Below are 17,923 nucleotides of genomic sequence, written 5' to 3'. Positions count from 1 at the left end.
AAAGAGTCAGATTTCGTCAAACAACAATAAACTCTTATTATGACAGGAGTCGCCATTCAGCATATTACTAGTAATTGTAAAAACTGTAGTAGATTAAATTATAACTTTTGGTGGAATTCATTGTGTCACATTTATAAAATGGAAAGCATAATTGCTATTCAAAATGGGAATTATAATAAATTTAAAAAGATCTGGGGGCCATCGACATCTTGCTGTAATGAATAGATACCATGTTCTGTTGAAAGTTTATTTGCAAATGGGGGGATGGGGGGGTTTTAAAAGTTACTGTAGGTTTATTTAATAGAAAATAAAGCACAGTTACTTACCGTAACAGGTGTTATCCAGGGACAGCAGGCAGATATTCTTGACTGATGGGTGACGGCACCGACGGAGCCCCGGTACGGACAATTTTAGAGTGATTGCACTCTAAGAACTTAGAAAGTTCTGGTAGGCCGCACCGCGCACGCGCGAGTGCCTTCCCGCCCGACAGAGGCGCGCGGTCCCCAGTTATGATAAGCCAGCTAAGAAGCCAACCCGGGGAGGAGGGAGGGACGCAAGAATATCTGCCTGCTGTCCCTGGATAACACCTGTTACGGTAAGTAACTGTGCTTTATCCCAGGACAAGCAGGCAGCTATTCTTGACTGATGGGTGACCTCCAAGCTAATAAAAGAGGGATGGAGGGAAGGTTGGCCATTAGGAAAACAAATTTTGCAAAACAGATTGGCCGAAGTGTCCATTCCGTCTGGAAAATGTGTCCAGACAATAATGAGATGTAAAAGTATGAACTGAGGACCAAGTGGCAGCTTTGCAGATTTCCTCAATGGGCGTGGATCGGAGGAAAGCTACAGATGCTGCCATAGCTCGGACTTTATGGGCTGTGACAGAACCTTCCAGTGTCAGTCCGGTCTGAGCATAACAGAATGAAATGCACGCTGCCAGCCAATTAGACAACGTACGTTTCGAAACAGGACGTCCCAATTTATTTGGATCAAAGGACAGAAAGAGTTGAGGGAATGATCTGTGAGGCTTAGTACGGTCTAAATAGTAAGCCAGAGCCCTCTTACAGTCCAAAGTATGTAAAGCCTGTTCACCAGAATGAGAGTGAGGTTTTGGAAAAAAGACAGGCAGAACAATGGATTGGTTGAGATGGAATTCAGAGACAACCTTCGGGAGAAACTTTGGATGAGTACGCAGAACCACCTTGTCATGATGAAAGACTGTAAAAGGTGGATCCGACACTAGTGCATGGAGCTCACTGACCCTCCTGGCAGAGGTAAGAGCAATAAGAAAAAGCACCTTCCAAGTGAGAAACTTGAAAGAAGCAGTAGCCAAGGGTTCAAATGGAGGCTTCATTAAAGCGGAAAGAACTACATTAAGATCCCAGATAACAGGAGGGGCTTTAAGAGGTGGTTTCACATTAAAAAGACCCCGCATGAACCTGGACACTAAGGGATGAGCTGAGAGGAGTTTTCCATGGATTGGCTCATGAAAAGCTGCTATAGCACTAAGATGGACTCTGATTGAAGTGGACTTGAGGCCAGAGTCTGACAAAGAAAGGAGATAATCCAACAATGTCTCCACTGCAAGGGAAGTGGGATCATAATGATGGAGAAAACACCATGAAGAAAACCGTGTCCACTTCTGATGGTAACATTGAAGAGTGGCCGGTTTCCTGGAGGCATCCAGAATTGAACGAACAGGCTGAGACAAGAGTGTATCATGAGAAGTCAGCCCGAGAGATACCAAGCTGTCAGGTGCAGAGACTGTAGGTTGGGGTGTAGGAGAGTTTCCTGATGCTGAGTAAGCAGAGAAGGATACAGAGGCAGAAGAAAAGGTTCCCTGGAACTGAGTTGAAGTAGAAGGGAGAACCAATGTTGCCTGGGCCACCTCGGAGCAATCAGAATCATGGTTGCTTGATCCCTCTTGAGCTTGAATAATGTTCTCAACATGAGAGGCAGAGGAGGGAAAGCGTACAGGAACAGATTGGACCAATCGAGGAGAAAAGCATCCGCTGCCAGACGGTGAGGTGAGTAGAGTCTGGAGCAGAATAGGGGCAGCTGATGATTGTGCGGAGCTGCAAAGAGGTCTATCTGAGGGGTGCCCCATTGAGCGAAGATGGATTGTAGAGTTACCGGATCGATTGTCCATTCGTGAGGTTGGAGAACTCTGCTGAGCTTGTCCGCTAAGGAATTCTCCTCTCCCTGAATGTAAATAGCTTTCAGGAATAGATGGTGATTTATGGCCCAAGTCCAGATCTTTTGGGCTTCTTGGCATAAGAGGCGAGAGCCCGTCCCACCCTGTTTGTTGATGTAGTACATCGCAACTTGATTGTCTGTGCACAACAGGACAACTTGAGGAAAAAGAAGATGTTGGAAGGCCTTGAGGGCATAAAACATCGCTCTGAGTTCCAGGAAATTGATGTGACGCTTCTTTTCCTGGGCAGTCCAAAGACCTTGAGTTTGGAACTCGTTCAAATGAGCTCCCCATGCATAAGGGGAGGCATCGGTGGTGATGACTAGTTGATGAGGAGGTTGATGGAACAGCAGACCTCTGGACAGATTTGAGGATACCAACCACCATTGTAGAGACTGACGAAGAGATGATGTCACAGATATGTGACGTGAGCAAGGATCCGTCGCTTGGGACCACTGGGTAGCTAGTGTCCATTGAGGAGTGCGCAGGTGAAGACGTGCAAGAGGCGTGACATGAACTGTGGAGGCCATGTGACCCAAGAGAATCATCATTTGCTTTGCTGTGATGGAACGCTGTGGAAGCACCTGCTGACATAGAGAGTGAAGCGTTTGAAGACGATTGGACGGCAGGAACGCTCTCATGAGGATTGTGTCCAAGACAGCTCCTATGAATTGAAGTCTCTGAGTGGGGATGAGATGAGATTTGGGTAGATTGATCTCGAACCCCAGAAGTTGAAGAAACCTGATGGTTTGGTTGGTGGCCAGGAGAACAGTCTGAGATGAATTGGCCTTTATCAACCAATCGTCCAGGTAAGGAAAGACCTGAAGGTGGTGAGATCGCAGGAAGGCAGCCACCACAATCAGACATTTGGTGAATACTCTCGGAGAGGAGGCAAGACCGAAGGGTAGCACCTTGTATTGGTAATGACAACGATTGATCATGAAGCGTAGGTATTGTCTGGAGGCCAGATTGACCGGTATATGAGTGTATGCTTCTTTGAGATCGAGAGAACATAGCCAGTCGCCTTGATTTAGAAGAGGATAAAGAGTGGCTAGAGAGAGCATTTTGAACTTTTCTTTGACCAAACATTTGTTGAGATCGCGGAGATCTAGAATTGGTCTGAGATCTCCTGTTTTTTTGGGGACTAAAAAGTAACGGGAGTAGAATCCCTGTCCCTTTTGATCTAGAGGAACCTCCTCTATGGCGTTCAAAAGGAGAAGGGATTGAACCTCCTGGAGAAGAAGGAAAGACTGATTGTGCGAAGCAGACTCTTTTGGTTGACTTGGAGGAGGTAGAGTTTGAAAGTTGAGAGAGTAGCCGTGGTGGATGATGTTCAGAACCCACTGATCTGACGTGATAAGTTCCCAACGGCTTATGAAATAAGAAAGACGTCCTCCTATAGGCTGTGGAAGTTGAGTAGGAGGGAGAAGACTGGCTATGTTCTGGAGAACCAAGTCAAAAGGGTTGAGTAGACTTTTGTGCAGGAGTAGATTTTACCTGCTGTTGTTGCTGAGGTTGTCTAGCAGCTGGACGCTGTTGCCTCTGACGCCTAGGTTGTTGAGCAGTTTGAGGCAGAGGGCGAGCCACAAATCTACGTTGGTAGGTTGATTGTGGACGAAAGGGCCTAGTTGGTGGAGGCTTCTTAGGTTTAAGAAGCGTGTCCCATCTGGTCTCATGAGCTGATAATTTCTGGGTAGTGGAGTCCATGGAATCTCCAAACAGCTCATCCCCTAAGCAAGGAGTATTGGCTAGCCTATCCTGGTGATTAACGTCCAGTTCTGAAACACGAAGCCAGGCTAGCCTTCGCATGGCCACTGAGATGGCCGTGGCTCTGGAGGTCAGCTCGAAAGTATCATAGATAGATCTTACCATGAATTTTCGAAGCTGTAAAAGAGATGAACAAGTGTGGTGAAAAGCAGACTTTTTCCTATCAGGAAGATATTTCTCAAAAGCAGTGATATTTTGTATTAAGTGCTTAAGATAAAAAGAGAAATGGAATGCATAATTTCCTGATCGATTTGCTAACATAGCATTTTGGTATAGCCTTTTACCAAACTTGTCCATAGATTTGCCCTCTCTGCCAGGAGGGACTGAGGCATATACACTAGCCCCTTTGGACTTTTTCAAAGTGGACTCAACCAAAAGGGACTCATGAGCTAATTGGGGCTTGTCAAACCCAGGAATAGGAATGACTTTATACAAGGAATCCAACTTTCTAGGCGCTCCAGGAATAGTTAAAGGAGATTCCAGATTTTTATAAAACGTCTCTCTCAATATATCATGGAGAGGGAGTTTAAGGTATTCCTTTGGAGGCTGGTCAAAGTCCAAGGCATCAAGGAAAGCCTTGGATTTCTTTGACTCAGCCTCCAAAGGAATGGAGAGAGAATCACACATTTCCTTCAAAAATGAAGAAAAGGAAGATACTTCTGGTTTAGAGGAGGCTTCTAAAAGAGACGGGTCCTCATCACCAGAAGAGCATTCTCCCTCCGAAAGAAGAGGATCCTCCGAGTCACCCCATAAGTCAGGGTCTCGAACCTGAGAACTCCGGTCTCGAGACTCTGGAGTGGAAGGCTCTAAATGCCGGGACTTGTGAAGAGACTTCCCTGACCTGCCCGATTCGGTACCGGGAGATGCTACAGTACGCACCGGAGCCGAAGTTTGTACAGCTTGATGGTGAGCTCTCGGCTCCGGCGCCAGAATCGGCATGGAGACCGAGGAAACCGACTGTACCGGTACCGATAGAGTGGACGTCGATAAAATAGGACGGTCCACTATCGGTACCGGTGGCTCAGACCGGACTGGTACCGGCAAATTCGATGCCAGGGCTGGAGGTAGGAGGTGCTGTAGCTGTTCTTTAAGTTGTTCCTTCAGAACAGCAGCTATACGCTCCTCAAGGGAAGGCACCGGTACCGTCTTTTTCTTTAATGGTACCTTCGGTGCCGCTCTACGCTCCGAGGATGAGGACCTCGATGTCGAGGGGCTCACCTCTATTGGAGCGGAGCGCTTCCGTGGGCGCCTCGAGGTCGACAGAATTGGACTCGCTGCCATCGAGACCGGAGGACGCTCCAACGGGGAAGGCTTCTTAGCCGGCTTACCTGGAGTCGACACCGCCGCGGTATCGCGTGGTGTCGATGATGTGGGTGCCGACTGCGCCGGTGCCGATGTCGGTGCCGGTGTAGAATCAGACATCTCGGCACCAAACAATAATTTTTGTTGAATCTCTCGATTTTTAAGAGTTCTCTTCTTTAAAGTTGCACAGCGGGTGCAGGTTGACGCTCGATGGTCGGGACCAAGACACTGGAGACACCAATTATGAGGATCAGTTAGTGAAATTGGTCGTGCACACCGCTGGCACTTTTTGAAGCCGGGTTGGGGGGGCATGAATGTAAAAACGGCTTCAGCCAAATCGAAGGCCGAGGCCTCGATGGTGGCTAAAGGCCCCGCCGGGGCAAGGCCGAAAAACAGGCAAAAAAACAAAAAGTTTTTTTTTTTTTTTTTAAGAAAGAAAATAAAGAAAAAAGGAAAGGAAATAATATTCCTCAAAAAGTTTACGCGAGCGGGAAGTTCACAAAAAATCCTCTCACAACAGCCGTTGAGAGAGACGCGTCTTCTTAGCTCCGCGGAAACTAAGAAACTGGGGACCGCGCGCCTCTGTCGGGCGGGAAGGCACTCGCGCGTGCGCGGTGCGGCCTACCAGAACTTTCTAAGTTCTTAGAGTGCAATCACTCTAAAATTGTCCGTACCGGGGCTCCGTCGGTGCCGTCACCCATCAGTCAAGAATAGCTGCCTGCTTGTCCTGGGATAATACTTATATTTGTATATTTTTGATTAAATGTTAAAGGAAAGGGGGGGGATGGGTATAAATTTATATTTTTGATGTTATTCTAGTAAGAAATACAAGTGATGTATTTAATTCATATGTTTTATAATTTGTTCACTTGATGTAAGATGTAAAAATGAATAAAAAATTAAAAAAAACAAATAAGATGAACCCAATTTGACCAAGTTTTGACCACAGCTTTCATCAGGGATCATCAGATTCTTCAATATACAAATAGTTTACACCAGTTTAATGCCACTTCAGCATGCGTTCTTGAACCATTCCTGCTGGCTTTGGTTTCCTTCAAATACATGTCAGATAACTTTTATTATTGGACAATATGAACAGAAGAGCTTTTCTATTGGTGCAGCATACTTAAAAGCTTCAGTATTGGGATTTTTTTCATTATTTTCAGTCAGACTTTGCAGGAGAAATCTATTCTGTTCAATTATCTTCCCCTTGTCAGAAATGCACAGCAATTACCTATTACTGACATTGCCCCCAAATCTCCCCACTTACCTTTTTGAATGTTCTGGTGATGTATAAAGAAGATGACCTCTGCAAACTGTAACAATTCTGCCAGACTACAGGCTTCTCCACTACTGCGCTGGATCACAAGATTACATGAGAACTCGGTGTGATGGTCAAACTCTGGGGAGAAAGTGCGCGCCACAGCGCGAGTACTCCGTTTCTGATCATTGGGAAGGAAGGAGAGTTGCACAGAGACAAAGGCATTCACACCCACGTCTGCAATGTACTGGAAAGACGGGTCATGTTCTGCCACAACTCTATATTTCAGAAGGAGAAATGGAGAGAACAGAGCAAGCGTTTAGATTTATAAAATGTAGAATCTGCTGGTTTTATCATTTATTAATACAAAATGAATAATTAGCCAAAGCAAATATTAGATTAATTCTTCCTGTGTGGTCATATCTGCAATACAACCTTTGTGGCCCCAGAAGTACATCTATAGCCTTGTTTTTGGATAATTCCTATATTGGCCTAAGAAAAGATATTACTTCTCTAAGACTAAATCGGCTTTAAAAAATCTGTCCTATAAACAGGTAATAATGTCTCCATACAAATCACTGATGAGTCTCCTGTGTCCAGTTCCGCAATTCACATCTCCAAAAGGATAGAATTGAGGGTGTCTAAAGGAGGACTTCCAAAATGATGTATAGACCAACATTTTACCCAACAAAAGCCACAAAATCAGAACATACAATAGCAGAGCACCTCAACTTTCAGCAGAAAAGACCCTGCCATTCCCCACCTCTCCCTTCATCCCTCCCAAAGAAAAGACTCTCTCAACCTCCTCCTTATCCCTTTGAGTCTCTCTCTTCAGTCTAACTCTACTCTCATCATAGTGAATCTCTATATCCCTATCGCCTACTGGGTCAGACCAATGGTCCATCAAATTCAGTAGCCTGTTCTTACGGTGGCCAATCCGGGTCACCAGTACCTGGCAAAAACCCAAAGAATAGCAACGTTCCATGCTACTGATCCAGGGCAAGCAATGGCTTCCCCCATGCTTTTCTCAATAACAGCCTATGGACTTTTCCTCCAGGAACTTGTCCAAACCTTTCTTAAAACCAGCTATGCTATCTACTTTTACCACAACCTCTGGCAATGCGTTTCCAGAGCTTAACTATTAGCTGAGTGAAAAAATATTTCCTCCTATTGGTTTTTCCCTGTAACTTCATTGAGTGTCCCCTAGTCTTTGTCATTTCTGATGAGTGAAAAATTGATCCACTTGTATCCGTTCTACTTCACTCAGGATTTTGTAGACTTCAATCATATCTCTCCCCTCAGCTGTCTCTTTTCCAAGCTGAAGAGCCCCAACAGTTTTAGTCTTTCCTCATACGAGAGGAGTTCCATCCCCTTTACCATCTTGGTTGCTCTTCTTTGACCCTTTTCTAGTGCTGCTATATCTTTCTTGAGATAAGGAGACCAGAATTGAACGCAATACTCCAGATGAGGTCACACCATGGAGAGATACAGGGGGCATTATGACATTCTTTGTCTTGTTAACCATCCTTTTTTTAATAATTCCTACTTAGTCTCCTTATTGTGACTGTAATTCATCAGCAAGCAGCACTTCTTCTCCGAGCCAATGATGTCTCCCTTCTGACTCCTTTTTGGCCTGTGCTGGCTGTTAAACTATTTAAACCAGAAAATAAGTTTTGAGGGTCTTTTATATTTAAATGTTGACGGTGATGCCCTTTTAAGTCCTTGTAGCAAAGTGATGCAGGGCTTGTCACAATGTTTTATTTTTATCCTGGGGGCCAGCAAGAAATGAAAGACGATCTAATTCTTCTCTCAAGCACTGCCCCCACTACTTTCTCTTCCCAGCTTTCTCCCTCTGCTTCTGCACTTGTGTCTTAGATATTAGCGACAGAATTTAAAAGTTTAATATCCTTTGCTACAACTGTCCTTTATTCAGGAGGAAAGTTAATTTTTCTGCTCAAAGACACGTACATTGCTTTTAGTCCATATTTTTATCTGTGTACACTACATTATCTGGACCTCTGAGGAAGGCAGTTTCGCTGAAACATGGACCATGTAAGGTCCGGTAGGACAATCAAACGTGTACTACAAACCCAGACTTTTATTTGTATTTTTATGTTTTTATTGTGAAGAGCGAATAATAAATCTTCTTTCAGAACATCCACTTCCACAGTTTCTTGTTTTTATCATGGGAGGAAACTCCAGCATACTTAAATGGAAACAGGTCTGCTGACAGGGTATAGCACAGAAAAAGAGTAAAGGAAAGTGCTACCATAGGCTTCCAAACTAACAGAAAGTTTGGAAAACACTGTTTTCTGCTATCTTTTGATACAGCCTTGCTAAAGGATTAGTGACAGACTCAAAGAACTAGAGACTATTATAATTCCTGAACTCAGCTGTAACAGAAGAAATTAAAATTAGAAAAGGACACCAGAAAGTTCAAGAAAGGAATAAAGACCATACTTTTCACAGTACACTTTAACAAATAAAAAAACATTTAGGGGGAGTAGCAACATGGAGGAAATAGCAGGCTATGCCCCACTTGGAATACAAAAAAATGGAAAAAGGATCCCAATGAAGAAAATAAGAAGAGACATAAGCACCGGCAAGTTAGATGTAAAGCATTGATAAAGAAAGCTAAACAAGAATATGAAGAACAACTTGCCAAAGAGGCAAAAACTCATAGTAACAAATTTTTTAGATACATCAGAAGCAGAAAACCTCTGAGGGAATCTGTAGGACTGTTGGATGATCAAGGAGTAAAAGGTGCACTCAGGGAAGATAAGGCCATAGTGGAGAGAGTGAATGAATTATTTGCTTCGGTCTTTATGGAAGAAGATGTAAGAGATCTACCTGAACCGGAAATGGTTTTCAAGGGTGTTGAGACAGAGGAACTGAAAGAAATCGCTGTGAATCTGGAAGATGTACTAAGCCAAATTGACAAGTTAAAGAGTGACAAATCACCTTGACCGGATGGTATACATCCCAGGATACTAAAAGAACTCAAACATGAAATCGCTGACCTACTGTTAGTGATCTGTAACCTGTCGTTAAAATCATATGTAGTACATGAAGATTGGAGGGTGGCCAATGTTACACCAATTTTTAAAAAGGTTTCCAAGGGAGATTTGGGAAATTACAGACTGGTAAGCCTGACCTTGGTGCAAGGCAAAATAGTGGAAAAAATTATAAAAAATAAAATAAAATTGTGGAAAATATAGACAAACATGATTTAATGAGACAGAGTCAGCCGAAGGAGATCTTGCCTCATCAATTTGCTTGATTTCATTGAAGGTGTGAATAAGCATGTGGATAAAGGTGAGCCGGCTAATATAGTGTATCTAGATTTTCAGAAGGCTTTTATAAAGTTCCTCATGAGAAGCTCCTGAGAAAATTAGAGTCATGGGCTAGGTGGCAGAGTTCACTTGTGGATTAGGAATTGGTTTTCAGTTAGATAACAGAGGGCAGTGTTAAATGGTCATTTTGCAAAATGGAGGAGAGTAAACAGTGGAGTGCCGCAGGGACCTGTACTGGGACCGGTGCTATTTTAACTTATTTATAAATGATCTGGAAATTGGAATCGCGAGTATCTCAAGTATACTTCACGATTATACTTCTAAAGTAAAGGTTTTTTTTTAAGTTCCAGTCTTACCTGGCTGCTGCTTGTAAGCCCGATGCTCTGTGCAGCTGCACAGAAATGGGAACAGTTCGAGCAGCTAACACACCCTCTACTTTTTTCAGTTTATACCTGTATTTCACGCTCACATTAAGCAAACCTAAACCAAGCCAGAGAAAGAAAAAATTTCAGTATGTAGACTCAAGGATTGGACAGAGACGGATTACTAGCTATTGATCAAAAAGGATTTTCTGTTCTAAGTATTGCTTTGGTAAATGTCATTTCACTGCCTGGCTATATACTCAATGGAAAAATTATTGTGGTTGCCATGTTAATCAACTTACTGTCATTTCTGGGTTATAAGTCGTACCTTTGTATAGGTTGCAGGGACCAAAAACGGTAAAAGAGCAAAACACAGAATTTCAAAACCCACTGAATATCAGAAAAGCAATTGCTACTCAAGGTATCGCATATGTATCCTAAAACAATTATACAAATCTACCGTACCAGTATTTTTATTTTATTCAATATCAATAACTCTACCATAGAAATTATTTAGATTATACTGTATTTTAGAGGAAGCTTATGGTAAATGAGAGCTGCAATATGTAAAACAGTTCTGTCATAGAAATTTATCGTACAAGTATATATTTTATTCATCACCATGTTCTCAAAATCCTTCAAAGCTCTCATCATTGGTGTCACTGTGAAAGAGATCAGAAATTTCTGGAGGTTCAGGTACTGGTATTTCATTTCCATTAGCATCTTCATTGCCATCATCATCTTCGGTGTTATCCTCAATTATTTTTGACTTTTTAAAGCCAGATCTGATCCTCTCACTTACTCTATTTCATTACCATCCACTGAGCCACTTCCGCAAAAGTAGCTCAGTAGCTGTGAAACTGTGTTTGCCACTGGACATCCAATTCTCCCAGAGATGAGGCAACACAGATTTGAAGCTTCTATTTACTGCGACATCTAACAGCTGATAATTGGTACCATGTTCACAGCTTTAATTTTCTGTTATAGAAACATGATGGCAGATAAAGGCCAAATGGCCCATCTAGTCTGCCCATCCGCAGTAACCATTATCTCATTAAGAAGTTGGATATCATCAGCATAAATGAAAAAGTAAAACCAAGAGACTGAAGTAATAATGTAAGTAGAGAAAGGAAGATATTAAAAAGGAGAGGTCCCAAGATTGACCCCTGGGGGACACCTGAATGAAGAGGTTTGGCTTGAAAAATACAGAATAGGACCAGTTGGAGAGGTAAGAATGAAACCATTGGAGAGCTTTGTCAGTGATATGTAAGTCTTTCAGATAGTCCATTAGAATGATGAGATCCACCAAGCCGAAAGCAGCAGACAAATTCAGTGGAAAAAGAACGACATTGCGATTACTATCTAGGATCGTTCTTACATAGTTTTTCAGTCCCAAGAGAGCATGTTCAGTTGAATGGTTTAAGTGGCAGCCTATTTGACGTGCGTGGCGTGTAGCTACGACCTTTACAGTAATTTTAGAAAGAAAAGGTAAGTTGGAAATTGGTCTGTGGTTCTGTGGCCCTGTTACCACATACGTCACCTTAAGTTTGAATTCAGCTGTATATACTGTTCTCATTTTTAGTGCCATTTCCCTAATTTCTATAGGGGATAAAAAAATAAAATTAAGAATTATGGTACTATACCAGTAAATGACCGTACTTTCACATCACACTGGTACCAGATTAACTATTGCACAGTCACCCAAGTAAGATGACGAATTGCTGCTTCACTGCCAGCACAAGCATAAGTGAGAAGATAATAAAATCTAGCGTCAAAAAGGCAAATCAAATTGAGGATGGCAACAAAGATGATGAAGATGCTAATGGAAATGAACTATTAACGGAAATTTCTGACCTCTCTTTCACACCGACAATGCGGGTGAGAACTTTGAAGGATTTTTATAAAATGTTATCGTACATCCTTTTTTTCCTGAATCAGTTTACTGCATGCAGATCAAATCAAATCATCAGCATCGGCAACAGATTACTGGTAGTATGTAAAGTTCGTATATAACAGTGGTTCTTAACCTTGTTGGAGGTACTGAACCCCACCAGTTTAATATGCGTGTTCACCGAACCCTTCTTTATTGGAAAAATAAAATATGATTTTTACAAATTCAAAACATAGGTATACAGTGAGGGAAAAAATAATATCAATTTTGAAAACAAAAAAGTTCTCCTATATTTCGAATAACAACAACATAATAATGAAATTTACTGCAAATCAGTGTGACTTCTGCTGTTGATTGATAGATCAAGAAACCGAGTACACGATCAGTCTTGATCAAAATCACTGAATAACTGATAGATGATTGAATGTGACCGAAGCGCTATATGAGTCGGAGGTGTGTTTTGACCTCCGCCGAACCCGCGAGACTGACTCACCGAACCCCTGGGGTTCGGTCGAACCCAGGTTAAGAACCACTGGTATATAAGTAGCTCCTTTGGATAAGTCACACCCACAAGTTTGTATGTAAAAAAAACCCTGAAATTATGGTGGTTGTTGTTAGACTCGTGCTCAAGTCTTAGTGAAAATATGAATCTGTTTTACTTTTCCATCTTACCATCAACATAATGATTTCTCATATGTACAACCATAGTGCTACTATTGTTACTTATAATTTCTATAGCGCTACTAGACATACGCAGCGCTGTATATCAAAACATGGAAGAGACAGTCCCTGCTCAAAAGAGCTTACAATCTGGTCAAGACAGAGAAACAGCACATGTGACGCTTTTGCTGACATAAAAACATGAGGAAAAAGCAGTGAAGTGTAGTAGATCTGAGTTACCTGAGGACGGTAGGTGGCATTCTTCTGTGCTCTCTGCCCTTGGGATTAAAGGGAGATTGAAAATCTGTATGCCCACCTCCTCATGGTGCTGCATAGTTACCATGGCACACAGCCGGGACAAAGGCAAGATCCCTTTGGCAACCATCTGGTCCCTGACATTAGGGTAATAATATCTAGAAAAGGCAGAAACATGCAATCAAATAGTGTCTCCAAGTGCTCTCAAATAAACCAAACTTATAATTAAACAACTTCTCACTATCCAATACTTATTTCCACTTTTGAAGGCATTTTGCATCACTGACTCAAAATCTGTAACTTAAAATGACTGCAAGAACATCACAATAAATGAAACTGAACTCTTCCTTCAAAAATCGCTCTCAGGTACACACAGGTTTCTTTCTTATGATCTGAAGATGCCATCCATATATAAGCAAGAACATCATGACCAGTAATACAAACATTTTCCATGATCCGAATCTTTTGGAATAAATCTCATTAATGTATGAGAGAGAACAGATAAGTACAAGGTGGCATCCATGAAAATAGAAAATGGGTCCACTAAGGAGCCAATTTCTACAAGAACTGCTCTACTAGGGGAATGAATGGTGAATTTTAAGCACAATGTAAATAGAATGGTTGGTGTATCCACTTTCAAGAAAACTACTTGCCTCTGGTGCATTTATGCCACAGAGGTATTTAAATGGTTTATGATTTATTAGAATGTGCTATAAAGCCTGATCTAACTTGCAGATTTCATTGGTTTACAATCTAAAATCACAGTTCAAGTAGGAAAGGAACTTCAATAAAAATAGGAAAGGAGACACATTCATCCCCTACAGTTCAGGGCAAAGGAGTCACTGTAGAGTTTCAGAAAAGTATAATGGGTGAAAGAGGGGAGAGGGAAGTGGAAAATATAGGAAAGGGTAGTGTGAACATAAAAATAGTCAAACTGGTCAGACCAACGGTATCCTGTTTCCAACCGTGGCCAATCTAGGTCACAATGCAACACTCCATGCTACTGGTCCCAGAGGCAGCAGTGGCTTCTCCCATGTTAGAGATGGTAGCCATATCAACCCTTCCAAAGTATACATACTGAGATCTTTTTTTTTTTAATTATTTTTATTGGTATATTATAGCAACACAAGCAAGCAAAACCAATGATCAATAAAAAGTGACATTAAAGCCGAAGGTTACTACTAACTCCTTTCCTCCACTATTCTGAGATCTTTAAGATCTGTACCTATAAGCTTTATGATGAAGAGCCCGGACTACTTTACGGGCACAAACTCCAGAGAGTTATACAGAGGTATTATAACCTCCTTTTTTCCTGCTGGCTATTCCTTTCCCTATGCAAGGAATTATTAAAAAGGGATGGTTAACAAGACTAAGAATGTCCTTTTTTTTTTTTTTTTCCAAATATTTTTTATTTTCTAATTTTTCATAAAGTGTACATAATAATTAATTACAATTTATAAATACATATTATCACTTTTATATCTAATACATTATATATCTGTATTTGATTTTCCCCCCTCACCCTCCCCCCTCCCTTTCATTACTTTAATATAATATTTTAATTTTCAAATTTTTATAAAAAGTATACAACATATTAGAATACTATTGATACATATTCTTTTTTTTTTTAACTTTATTTTTTTATTGAATTTAACATACTTTACAAGTATAACTACTTGGTTTAGAAATACAGAATCATGTTTCAAAAGAAAAACATCATTGAACATTACAATATTTAAAATAAATATATATATGAAACTTAACTCTTCCTTAGACCTCAAATTAGGAGGAGGAAAAGAAAACAAAGATATTATAGGGAGTAATATTACAATAATATAACAAAAAGGTAAAGGCTTAAACGCTACAACCCAGCAATTCCTTTAAGCTACACTCCCTCCACTAGATAAACCTTTGAGATCTAAAAAGGAACGTAGATGATCTGGTGTAAAATACACATATTTCAGACCTTTAAACTTAATAACACATTTGCATGGATAAGCTAGCAAAAAAGTAGCACCTAGCTTCCTTGTTTCTTCTCTCATGCCCAAAAATATTTTCCGTCTTTCCTGGGTTATTCTAGTTACATCATGATATAACCATAAACGTTGACCACAAAAAAGTGATCCAGACTTTTTAAAGAACAACCTCATAACTCCATTAAGATCTTGTTCAAAGATAAAGTTAACAATTAAAGTTCCTCTCTCTTTAACTTCCGTAGATGATTCCTCTAATATTGCCGTAAGGTTTTGCAAGTCTTTATCAGTGACCAAATTCTCACCTTTAGGTATATCTGAATTTCTTTTTGAAGCAGGTAAAAAGTATACTTTATTTAGAGGCGGAATCTGATCTTGCGGATAATTCAAACATTCTACCAGAAATTTTTTAAAAATCTCAATGGGTGATATTGCCAAAATCCTTGGGCAATTTAAAATTCTCAGGTTCAATCTTCTGTTAAAGTTCTCAATCATTTCTATTTTACGGGCAGTGGAATTTTGTTCTTTAACAATAGTGGTAATTGAATTTTTCAATGAAGCTGACTCAGTTTGTATTTTGTCCATGCACTCTTGCTTTACTTTCAGCAAACTTTCAGAAAAATTATCCATTTTCTTAACCATTACCTCAACATCTGAGGCAGTCTTCTCCACCTTCACATCCAGTCTCTTGATAGCCTCCAAAAGTATTTCCAGTGTCACTGCTGGGGTGCTTGTTGGTGCTCCTTCTCCTTCAGCAGCCCTTCCTCCCAGCGTTCCAGCTAGGGCAGTAGCTCCTCCCATTGCCTGCTCCGGGGTCTCCAACTCCTCTCCCTCGGGGCCAAGCTCGACACTCTGCGCCTCTGCTGGACATGGGGGCGCAGAGAGATGCGGTGGAGACAAAGATGTCATCAGATCCAGAGACCCGAGTGCTCCCTCACTCAGGTCCGACGCGGAACTCTCCCGCCGCGGGGATATCTGGGCGTCGGCTGGTCTCAGCGGCTGCAAAAACCGCTGAATTGTCTGCTGGGCAGGAGACGATGTGAGCAGCGGCAAGTGCCCCGCTCTCACACTCCCCTTCCTCTTCGTATGAGGCATTCCGTTAAAGTAAGTATCTATTTCCAGTTATTGAGATAAAGAAAAAACGCTAAGCCTGCCGAGCACAGCTACATAGCGTCCGCCATCTTGTATTCCTCCTGTCTTATTATGACTATTGATACATATTCAATAACTTTTTATATCTAATACAATATAATCTAAACAATTTTTATCCCATTTCCCTCCCCCCACCCTTTTATTACCTTTTTTTTCATACGTTACATTTTGTATAATATATTATAACATACTATGTATAAATTAATTTTTCTTACCCCCCCTTTATGTGTGTCATAAAAAAAAAAAATCCTTAAAAAAAAAAAAGAAAAGAAGAAGAAAACATCATATTATTTATTCATTATAGTATTTTGTCAATGGCCCCCATATTTTTATAAATTTAATATATGTCCCCTTTTGTACTGCTATTGTTCTTTCCATTTTAAAAATATGACATATTGTATTCCACCAAAATGTGTAATTTAGGTTGTTGTAATTTTTCCAATTGTTAGTTATATGTTGAATGGCAACCCCTGTCATAATTAATAAAAGCTTATTATTTTCTGGTGAAATTTGACTTTTTTTTCTCATCATTGTTCCAAATAAAATTGTATCATATGATATCGCAATATGATTTTCCATTAATTTATTAATTTGTGGCCAAATTGAATTCCAAAAAATTTTTATATAAGGACAATGATATAATAAATGATCTAATGTCCCTGGTTCTAGATTACAATGCCAGCATCTATTAGACTTAGAACTATCTAATTTTTGCAAACGGGTAGGGGTCCAAAAAGCTCTATGTAATAAAAAGAACCATGTTTGTCTCATAGATGCTGACACTGTACATCCCATTCTCCAAGACCAAATTAGTGGCCATTGAGATGCATTAATTTGATGTCCAATCTCAATGCTCCAAATGTCTCTTAGACCATTTTTTGGTTTTTTATTTACATATCCAGATATTAATTTATACCACAATGCGGCTTGATGTCCTAGGAAGTCTGCTTTAAAGCATAAGAATTTTAAACTATATTGATTGTTTAATGATTTCCATTCAGGGAACCCAACCTGAATGGCCTGCTTCAATTGCAACCATTTAAAACTTTGTGTTTTATTGAGACCAAATCTATGTTGCAATTGTGAAAAATCCAGCAGTTTACCTTCTGATATAATATCATCTAGAGTTCTAATGCCTGCATTAATCCAGTTCTTCCAAAGGATTTGAGCTCCGCCAATTTTGATCTTGGAGTTTATCCATATGGATTGATTAGTTGATTTGTATATTGGGATGGGTGTTAATTTATCAATAAATCTCAATGTTTTCCAAGTATCCATTATTATTTTATTTTCTTTGTATCTTTTAGGTATATTAATACTTGGTAGATGAACTAAATTTAGGGGAAACATAAGGCACCATTCCAAATATAACCAATCTGGTGCATTATCTATAAGTTCTGGGAGGATCCAATACATACCCTGACGTAGAATATAGGCTTGATGGTACCTATAAAAATTTGGAAAATTTACCCCTCCCTCCTTAATTGATTTTTGTAAGGTTACTAAAGCTATTCTAGGTGTTTTACCAAGCCAAAGAAATTTTGTTAAAATTCTATTAAGCTTTTTATAAAAGGACCCCTGAAAATAAATAGGTATCATACTCATTTGGTAGCAAACTACAGGCAACATCATCATTTTAATAGTTTGAACTCTTCCCCACCAAGAAATATGTAATGGGTTCCATTGCTCACATAACTCCGTAACTTTTTTTAATACATATTTTTCATTTTCTTTTACAGTATCTTCAATTGTTTTTTTAACTTGAATGCCTAGATATTTAAATCCTTCTTCTTTCCATATGAATGGAAAAGTA

At 40.4% G+C, this 17,923-nt stretch overlaps 1 protein-coding gene across 3 annotated transcripts in view; it reads right to left on the bottom strand.

Annotated features, from left to right (window-relative positions):
* C2CD3 (C2 domain containing 3 centriole elongation regulator) overlaps positions 1–17,923 on the bottom strand; it is a 224,922-nt gene that overhangs the window by 108,848 nt on the left and 98,151 nt on the right. For all 3 annotated transcript variants that reach the window (XM_033947874.1, XM_033947875.1, XM_033947876.1), the window contains 3 exons: positions 12,971–13,143; positions 10,174–10,297; positions 6,534–6,802 (listed from right to left, as the gene is read on the bottom strand). In XM_033947874.1, the coding sequence (XP_033803765.1) occupies positions 6,534–6,802; positions 10,174–10,297; positions 12,971–13,143 (566 nt within the window). The remainder of the gene's footprint in view (positions 1–6,533; positions 6,803–10,173; positions 10,298–12,970; positions 13,144–17,923) is intronic.

This window comes from Geotrypetes seraphini, chromosome 6, assembly GCF_902459505.1.
Source record: "Geotrypetes seraphini chromosome 6, aGeoSer1.1, whole genome shotgun sequence".
NCBI classification, from domain to species: domain Eukaryota; kingdom Metazoa; phylum Chordata; class Amphibia; order Gymnophiona; family Dermophiidae; genus Geotrypetes; species Geotrypetes seraphini.
Note: the sequence above shows the minus strand (reverse complement) of the source record. Positions and strands in the feature narration are given on the sequence as shown.